The 10,466-nt window shown below is 32.1% G+C and overlaps 1 protein-coding gene across 1 annotated transcript; it reads left to right on the forward strand.

Annotated features, from left to right (window-relative positions):
- The first annotated feature begins 2,864 nt into the window (after positions 1-2,864).
- On the forward strand, positions 2,865-9,422 carry HMGS (hydroxymethylglutaryl-CoA synthase / HMG-CoA synthase / 3-hydroxy-3-methylglutaryl coenzyme A synthase). Its single transcript, XM_022046108.2, has 12 exons — positions 2,865-3,162; positions 4,662-4,768; positions 4,880-5,012; positions 5,270-5,413; positions 5,736-5,894; positions 6,996-7,069; positions 7,172-7,247; positions 7,363-7,418; positions 7,504-7,591; positions 7,894-8,034; positions 8,118-8,267; positions 8,956-9,422. Exons 1-12 carry the CDS (start codon positions 3,100-3,102, stop codon positions 9,169-9,171), a joined length of 1,407 nt encoding a protein of 468 aa, XP_021901800.1. The 5' UTR covers positions 2,865-3,099; the 3' UTR covers positions 9,172-9,422.
- Positions 9,423-10,466: the final 1,044 nt, after the last annotated feature.

Consider the following 10,466-nt stretch of genomic DNA (forward strand, 5'->3'; position numbering starts at 1 on the left):
TCTTCTCATTAATTGAGGGTATTTATACATGGAACTAATATGTATTTACAAAATAACCTCAAATTTTACAGAAATAATATTACGGTCCTTTTATTTACAAAACTACTTACCTTTACATACTGTATGACTAGATTCGAATACAAACCTAATTTTAAATTTGACTAATTGATAGTCTCATTATAACATAATTCTTAAATTTTTTTAATTTATTTTTCAATTTAGTCTTTAACCTTTTAATTATTGTAGTTATATTTGTCACCTTTTTAAAATCAATTATTCAATTAATGTAAAACAATAAAATAATCATAAAACTAGAGTAAATCCGATCTATTTTTAGTTGGCAGTTTTCGTTAGTGTTGTGTGTGTAACCTGTCGTAAACATTAATCTGGGCCCGGACACAGAGACTGCACATGCATGCAACGGATACCTAATTTATTAAATAAAGTGGGGCCCAATTTGAAACTCTAACTTTATACGAAAAATTAATTATGTCGACATTAATATATATATATAATTACGCGAAATACTTTTACTGTAATTTTGTGTTCTACTTTTTGAAGAAGATGCACCAAATGATTTTAAAAAACCCTAATAATTATGAATTTAACTTGAAAACCACTTCAAATTCGTTATAAAAATTACTTATTTTTTTATAGAAGAAAAATTCACCAAATCATATGCATTGAATTTGAATATAAAAAAATATATTAAGATAAATTATTAAATTATTCTTCAGAATTTGAGATTCTAATTTAGTTTCTACTATGTTTCTGAATTATAATTTTAAATGTTTAATAAGCCCCTCTAATTAAACACGTTGCATTGCATGCGCAATTATTTTTAAATAAAATTAATAATTCAAATTTAATGATTTTATTTTTAAAGTAACAATTCAAGAAGTTGAGAGTTTAAGTTCTCTATACCCATTTATTGACACGTTTATATCATCATATATATTTAAAAAGTCCTCTTAATAAATTTTTTTACTTTTTTAATTCTAGGATAAAATAAAATTTAAAAAGTTTTAATTTCGATTTTAATATAACTCGATATATGGTAGTCTATTTATAAATAACACGAACTAAAAATAAGAGATACTTTCAATTGTGATATAAATTTGACGGTAATCTATTTCAATATAATATGAACTAAGAATAAAAAGTGATTGTGTTTGATAATTGAATAAATTAATTTTTTAAGACGGTAAAATTCAATTGCTTTAAACTTATTAGTAAATTAATTTCGATGAAATGGGTTATGCTAAACTTATATTATTGAAATGATATTACTTTAGATTCAATGAAATTCTAAGTCTTTAGTTCTACAATATAAATTAAAAGGCAAGAATTTGGTTATACCTTAATATATATATAAATAATTAAAAGATAAGAATTTTGTCATAGTAAGCCAATAAAATGTAAGGTATTGATTTTACTTAAGTTTTTAAATTAAGATAGAGTTTTATTAAGTTATAAGGTACATAAAAACACATAATTTTAATTTAAAAAAATGGAAAAATCATTTACTTTTTAATTGATTTATTTTTTTTAATCATAATAAATTTTCACATGTACTTAAATCAACTATTTGTAAGAAAGGGAAAAGAAAATAATATGTATGTTCAATTACTTATTTTTAATCATGTTTTGGGTTTGTTATTTTTCTAATCATTTTTTAATAGTGTTTCAACTTAATTTTTTAGCAAGAAGTAATAATATTTGGTGTAGGTACTTGTACTTTAAAAAGTTAAGTTCTTAACTCAACTTACTATATACATATACATATACATATATATATATATATATCAATACCATTTTGAGGATCAACAAAATTAAAATTTCCTTCTTTAGAATCAAGAAAATGCACTTTAATAAAATAAAAAAAAAAACCTCCAAACAATAAAGTTTTGTCATTAGTTTAATTTAATTTTAGTAAAAAAAAAAACTACAAAAATTCCAAAATTGTCCCTCCATATATTTTTTATTACCTTATGATGTTTTCTTTGCCATCAGAATCAGTATTTTCAACCTTTAGTAAAAAAAAAATCAATTTTCTCAATATTTTTAGTCAAGATTTTGTTTTTAATTATATGAATAGTATATTTTTTCTAAATTTATCACCATATGATATTTTATATTACGATATATTAAATTTGTTAGTAGTCTGATTAGTGTTATTCTCTCTATTATTCAAATAGAAAAGAATAAAAAATGTTAATAATTTTATAAAAATAACTTATTATAATTGATTTATTATGAAAATTATTTATCGAGAATGTGAAGATTGCATTCTAAGTGAACTAGTTTTGAATAAATTATTTAATTAAATATTTTTTATAATTAAAAATTTTAAAGAATTATATTATTAATTTTTTAAATAAACGTGTTTAATTGGTAATTGAATATGCGTTTTGTAACTAGGCAATTACTTAATGGAGTGAGATATAAACTAAAGTCACACACTTTCCAATTTACCCATATTTAAGTTGAATCATGCATGGGTAATTTATTGAGATAATTGTTGAAGAATCATGTGTTGGGAATTAATATTATATTCAACATTTCATTTATATATCTAATAGTTCTCTTCATCATTTTTTAATATATATATATATATATATATATATATGCGTGTGTGTGGGGATTAAAAGACTTGGTAACGGTGAGCTCTAAGCGACGTCGTACGGAAAAAAGTAAAAAATAGACAAGGGGGAAATTGTTGAAAACGACAATGAACTGAACGTTGACGTAAGATACGCAATGGTACAATCGTAAATATGCGGAAATTAAAGGGTGAAAATGGGGAAAAAGGAATGATGAGCAGCTCACGAAGTCTGCATTTGGGGAGAGAAGAAGGCCTATCTATCTGACGTACAGCACACACTCGGCTCTCTCTCTGACTTTCCTTCCTTCCTTCCTTCCTTCCCTCTCTCTTTCTATATATACTCCAGCTCTCCCGGTCGACGTTCTACCATATTCTACCCTCTGTTTCCTTCTTCTCTCTCGATTTTCCCGGTTTCCTCTCTCTTTCTTTGCATCTACTTCCCCCTCTCTCGCCGAACACCTCCATAATCATTTCCCTCAGACGAACCTTTGGAAATGACGAAGAATGTGGGGATCCTTGCTATGGATATCTATTTCCCTCCTACCTGTGTTCAACAGGTGATCCCGATCCCTCTCTTTCTCTCTCCCATCGCAATCTCAGTCTGTAGTTTTTCTTTTTCTGCTTCCATTTTTGGTTCTTTCCATTGTGAGTTGTAGGTCGCCAGCGATTTTTATTTCCTGTTTTCTTGTGGTGAGAAGCGTGGAAAACGTTCATGGAGATGAAAAATATACATTTGGATGGTTATGGCTCCGTTTTTATTTTCTTTTCGTTCTTCTTATGCTTAACCTTGATTGAGCAGAGCAAGAATCTGGATTTTTTAGATTCAGATTTCCGACTCTTCCGTTTTCTCTGTCATGGATATACGGATTATTTCTTGTTATACTTCTGCTTCTTTTTCGTTTCTTGTTCATACTTCTGCTTACTAACCGGAGATTTTTTTTGTATTAATGTTTTTGTTTCTTCTTTTCGTTTCAGTTTTTCTTTCTATTTTTGTGTGGTAAATGGTAATGATTTTGTTAGGTGGTTCAATATGCATGTGTGAGCAATATGATCTGAAATTAATCGGCTAAAGGATACGCTTTCTTAGTCTTCTTTGCTGTGAATGTTCCTTATCATGCGTAATGATGCTTTTTCTTTTCCTTTTTTCTTTTTTTTTTTTCAAATCTTCTTCTGGCGCCGGATATGGACCGAGCTTGGTGCTTTTACCATTTAAGCTGCCCCGAAGAGTCATAAGCGTTTTTTTTCTCTGTGTATTGTGTCTGGATTTCATCTATTTCGTCGTCTTCTTAGAATTACCGCTTTTTTTAAGGATAACTTCGTTCTGTATTTGTTAGTCTCTGATGGTGCTGGAATGGCACTTTTGAAATTGGTTGGAGAGTTTTGGTCATCTTGTTTTTTGGATCTAACCGATTAAGTAATTAGTCATGTCATTTCAATATAAACAGAGATGATCATATTTATGATTATGCCAGTTTTTTCTTTTAAAAAGTTTAACTTTCCTCTTTTTTACCGATTAGACTATGTTGCAGCTCGCAGTATGGAGCCTTCATTGATATTTGACCTGCCAACGTTCTCAATGAAAAGAGAAATATATTTAACCTTACATCCAGTTATTTCTTCTGGAAAAGGATCTATTTCTAATAAAATATAAAGACACCATGCCCTCAAGACTCAAGCCACTTCAGTTGAATCTCTCTTTGCTCTAAAATTTTTGATTAATTGCTTTGGCACAATCTCCACGATTCTTATTATGTTAAGACAAAAAAAGAAAAATGAATTGCATTGCTGAATCCTAAACTGGTTTAGGGAAAGTGGGAAATATGTTCACGGTGATTTAATTAATACGCATTACTGGAAAAAGTTTTCTTTCTTTAGTAGATGATATTAACTAATTTTTTTAAAAAAAATTATTGTCTTTCTTTGTCCAAAATATTTCTCTAAATAATTTTCTGTTTTTCTTTTTATTAAATACTGTATCCACTACATCATTGATTATAGTGGGTGAGTTCCTTGAACAATATTCTAGTTGTATGTTTGCTAACTTTCATTCCAATAGGAAGCTCTAGAGGCTCATGATGGGGCAAGCAAAGGGAAATACACAATTGGACTTGGACAAGATTGCATGGCATTTTGTACAGAGGTGGAAGATGTCATCTCAATGAGGTTGTGATTCTATGTACATTTGATACACATGTTTTACATGCTCCAAGTAGCAGACAACAATTTAGTAATCCAATTGACTAACTCCACTGGCATTAATTGTTGGATTTCCAGTTTGACTGCTGTTTCATCCCTCCTTGAGAAGTATAAGATTGATCCAAAACAAATTGGTCGTCTTGAAGTAGGCAGTGAGACCGTCATAGATAAGAGCAAATCCATTAAGACTTTCTTGATGCAAATTTTTGAGGTACTCTTCCCAGTCTTTCCTACTGACACATTGGTAGTTTCATGACATCTCTTGCACAATCTTTCTTTCATGGGCAATCCATCAAATATTTGGTGTTTCTTGTAAAAAGAACACATTAGATTGATTCCTTTCCTGCAGTTTGTACGCATTATATTTTTATTAAAAAAAAAAACTCTGTACACATTAAATTTTGAAGATGTTTAACTTTTTTTGTGATTGTTCCTTTTCCTTTTTTTATTTTTAATATGAATGAACAGAAACATGGAAACACAGACATTGAAGGTGTAGACTCAAGTAATGCATGCTATGGTGGGACTGCTGCATTATTCAATTGTGTTAATTGGGTGGAGAGTAGTTCGTGGGATGGACGCTATGGGCTTGTTGTATGCACTGACAGTGCGGTAAGAAGGCTTCCAATATAATATTAGCAATATCTCATACTTGGTTTATTTCTCCATGATATGCCTTTTCCGGAACAATATTGTTGGAAGTAAATCAGTTATTCTTGTGATAATACTAGTTTGTTTCCACATATTCCATAGATGGGATGCGTAAGAGCAAATACACTTCTATCCAATCCTGAGTAGCAGTTTATCGTTTATATCATGAAAACATCTCAAGTTTTATTTCACTGGCACTGTATTGGATACAACATTTAGATATTGTATAATTCTCATTCTGAAGTTATATTTCATTTTCTTACTGGCATTTTTCTGTTAACAGGTCTATGCAGAAGGACCTGCACGGCCCACCGGTGGAGCGGCTGCAATTGCCATGCTAATAGGGCCTGATGCTCCTATTTCTTTTGAAAGCAAATTTAGAGGAAGTCACATGTCTCATGCCTATGACTTTTACAAGCCCAACCTTGCAAGTGAATATCCGGTAATGATTTTAATGTAATCTTTTTTCGCTTGAGAAGAAAACACTGTTGACAACATGTTCATCTTCTAACAGGGATCTTTTGGTTTTTTTTTTCCGAAGTGTTATTTCTTCTCGATTGTGGTCTCTCCAGAAGCTTGGTTGAAGACCATACATTGGCATCACTAGTCGCATGCTGCTAAAAGTTGGTGAAACCATATTTAGTTTTAATTGAGGGCCTTTGTCCTATAGCCATGTTAGTAGCTGCATTGTTGCAGGCTTCTTTTGGCTTAAGAGGAGAGTTTTTTTTTTTTTTTTCAAATATATGAATATAAATAGAAGTGCGAATAGAAAATGAAAGAGTTAGACTATGAAAATTTGGCCTGGTTACAGTATTCTGATACAAAACAAGAATAAGATGGGGGCTTTCTCATGCCTATGGTCTTTTGGGGAGCCATTCTCATCTTTTGCCAGAGATTTATTTATTTTTCCTAGTGTTTGTTTCTCTTTGGTTGTTGTCTCTCCACAACCTTGGTGAAAGATTGAAAATCAGTGTCCCTTCTCACCGTTCCTCAAAGTTGGTCAAAGTAGCAAGGGCCTTTGTCCTATGGCTACTCTATTTGCTGCAACTTGGCAGAATTCTTTGAGGTTAGGAGAAGATGATCCCTTTTAAAATATTCACATCTCTCTCTTTCTCTCCCTCTCACTATATATATATATATATATATATATGTATATTTGAAATATTAAATAGAAAGAGCAGAGAAAACTGAAAGAGTCGGAATCCTGAACTTTGGGCATAGTTACTACATTGTAGTCCTAAAAAAGAATAAGATGGTGGCCTTCTTGAAAGTAATAAAAAATTGATACTGACAAATCATCCCTGTCTCCTTTTCCATTTTTATAGCATTGTCACGCTTGCCTGGAAAGTGCAAACATATAATTCTATGATTTTCTCTCTCCAAGTAAACTGGTCAGGTTCAGTTTGCAACTGGTTACAGTCTGTTGCCAATATTCTTTTCTTAATTTTTCTTTGTGAGAAACTTGCTTGCCAATATTGGTGGAAGTGATTTTTTTCTTGCTTCTTGGTATTCATGGTTTTTCTTTTCGATGGTATGTTCGTAGGTTGTTGACGGGAAACTTTCTCAAACATGCTACCTTATGGCCCTTGATTCCTGCTACAAGTATTTCTGTAACAAGTAGGTATTTTTTCTACACTGTACTATATGCTTTTTTCCCCATTACGGACATTCTTTAATTAATTGTGCTTTGTGTTTTCTTCACCGTCTTCCTCTCTTCAGGTTTGAGAAACTGGAGGGCAAACAGTTTTCCATTGCTGATGCAGCCTACTTTGTCTTCCATTCTCCATATAACAAAGTGTGTTATGTTTTTATCATAGTTCTGCAACTAATATCTCTTTCAAAAATGATGAAGATACCAAAAACAATAGTTCTACATGGTATCTGATTATTTCCATTCTAATTTTCTGCAGCTTGTACAGAAAAGTTTCGCTCGTTTGATGTTTAATGATTTCTTGAGGAATGCCAGGTTTGTTTATTTGCTTCTCCTATCTAAAATCCCTAATTTGATCCATCTATTATTGGTGACTGATTCCATTTGTTTATATTTGCAGCTCCATTGACGAGGCGGCTAAAGAAAAGCTGGGGCCATTTTCAACTTTATCTTGTGAAGAAAGCTATCAAAACCGAGATCTTGAAAAGGTTTATTTTCTTTTCTTTATTCTCTACTCATGGAAAAATGCTTTTATAAATTAAATTTCAATTTAAACCTTGGTTTGCAATGCACTGGATAGTTAATTTTATGTTCCATTTGTTGACTGCTTGTATATTCCTCTTGATACTACCTATTGTAAATCATGACAACCAGTCATTAAGGTGTTTCCTTGAATAACACAAAACGATGAAGGCCATTTGACTGTATTAAGAAAGAAAGCTTCTCATAAAAACAACACTTCTTCCAGTTGATGTTCTTGCTAATGGTTGCCTTCTCTTTTTCCTTGAAGGTTTCCCAACAAGTTGCAAAGGCCTTCTATGATTCCAAGGTCCAACCAACCACTTTGATACCAAAACAAGTTGGAAACATGTACACAGCATCTTTATACGCTGCATTTGCATCACTTATTCACAACAAACACAACGAATTGGTAATTTGTTTTTTCATTGGTAAAGTTCAATTTGCCTCTGCTTGATGATTTACTTGGGATTCTGATTATATTTGAACTTTCAGGCTGGAAAGCGGGTAATTTTGTTTTCATATGGTAGTGGTCTGACAGCAACAATGTTCTCATTGAAACTCCGTGAAACTCGTGATCCTTTTAGCTTATCAAACATTGCAACCGTAATGAATGTTGCTGGGAAGTTGAAGGCAAGGCATGAGGTAATTCTTGTTCTAATTTTGCACGTCTCGTAAATGTTTTGATTTTTCAGTTATAACCTCTTTGAGAAACACACAAAAATCCAACAATAATGTGCGTCATAACACTCAGGTCGTCTTGCTTTACCTTCCCAAAAGTTTGATTACGGACCTAGTTAGTGCAATAACTTTATTTTCAATATGTCATGTACAAGCATTCAGAACTTTTTCCATACCTTCTCAGAAAAAAAAAAGCTACTCTTGCCAGATGTTTTTCAACTCCTCTTGAGTAGACCGGTGAGCTTTACCATGCAAGTCACTGAGTATTTATTTGGTTAGGAGATTGACTTGCAGCAGCTATATTCATTACACGAAGACGGCAGGGTGAATGTATATGAGAACATTTGAATTACTTTTAGGTGACATCTGTACCACCATAGTAATTCTTAGTAAAAACATACTACATTAACAGTTTAAGACTTGAACTTATATATTTATAAAAGGGACATACATACCAATCATTTAGCCAAGAAATAATTGGTATGAGAACAGTTGATCATGTACATGATGGTTTTATGCAATAACTTTAAATGAAATAAACTTTGCAGTGATATTTACTGCAAGGCCCTCGTAACATTCTTCAAAGCTGATGTCTTGTCATACATTTGATTAGCCAATGGATATGCCGATTAAACATGTGCATTTGATGCAGTTTTTTCCAGAGAAGTTTGTAGAAACGATGAAGCTGATGGAGCACAGGTATGGAGCGAAGGACTTTGTGACAAGCAAGGACTGTAGCCTCTTACCTGCTGGCACATACTATCTCACGGAAGTTGATTCTATGTACCGAAGATTCTATGCACAGAAGGCAGGGGATAATATCAGTTGTACTGCCTGTGAGAACGGTTCAGTTGCCAATGGTCACTGATAAAAACCAGGATGACCATATGTGGAACGAGCAAGTTGGTTGGTGGTGTTAGATGTGATCATTGTATGTCAGTCAGTATGTTGAAGCAGGTAGTTACTTTCGGCCAGAAATGCGTTGGGTTAAATTTCTTCCAATTCTTCCCACCCTCATAAAATTTGTTTGTAATAAAATCCCCCTTCAGTGCCACTTTAAGCTTCTGTTCAGAAATGAAATAGCTTTTGCAAGTTAAAGAAGATTTTAAGCGGTCTTAACTTTTGTGAAGTTATTTACTTTTGGTAGGCAAGTTGAGCGTAATTCAATGTTCAATGGTGGTTTATGGATTAAACTCTGAGTATATATTGATTTCTCACTTGGGACAGTTGAATGATTTTTTCTTAATCATATACTTAAAACTGTAATAGACACGGAACAAACTCAAAAGGGGAGGAAAATTTCACCATCTTTCTCGTGGAATAAAAAGGAAAAAAAAAATGATTAGCTTATGTTTCTTAAGGAAAACTTATCTTTTTGCGTGAAAATTTCCAAATAGCTATACGGACATCAAACTATACACTTCACCAGACATTCAGCTAAAATGGTAGAGGTATTGATTCACTTTATTTTAATTAAAAATGCAAAGTAGATAATTTTCTTTTTACAAATTAATAGGGTAGTTGAAAGAAGATAAATAATACATGTAACATGTAACCACTAACGCAGTTACATTCGTTTATAAAAATATTGGCCCCACTTTTAAAATGTGTAAACTTTTCTATTACCATACAATCTTAGCTATGTCCCGCTCTGATCTCAGTAAGATTACTCTCCAATTAGTGAGGGAATGTTTTGCGGATGACTGTAAGTAATTACAGACAATTGTCTCATTGTGAATTCATGTGTGCAAGAAATTAAGTATTTATAGTGGTATAAGCACAAGAATCAAGTTGTGAGGCTACAACGCTATACATAAAATGGAATGTATTACTGGTGTCATTGATTCCATTATCACTTCCCAATCCAAGTAGGAGTGAATGCATAGATTGGCTCCTAGTAGACATAGTTTTTTTGGTTGAAGTATCTGCCAATTTATCATCAGTAGGAATCCCTACGCAACTTTCAAATGAATAAAACGTCAAATTCAACATTCTATATAGTAGCACCTCTGGTATGGTACCAGATTTGAAATCATACCATATAGTGCTAACATTGTCGCAAAAGAAATACAAGTCGGACTAGGTAAGCATCGGATTCATGAGCAGATTGTGGATCCAAAATATATCAATCCTCTGGTGTGGTTTTCAGTTCCGGTCTAGGTT

Source organism: Carica papaya, chromosome 4, assembly GCF_054855325.1.
Source record: "Carica papaya isolate Zhongbai chromosome 4, ASM5485532v1, whole genome shotgun sequence".
Taxonomy (NCBI): domain Eukaryota; kingdom Viridiplantae; phylum Streptophyta; class Magnoliopsida; order Brassicales; family Caricaceae; genus Carica; species Carica papaya.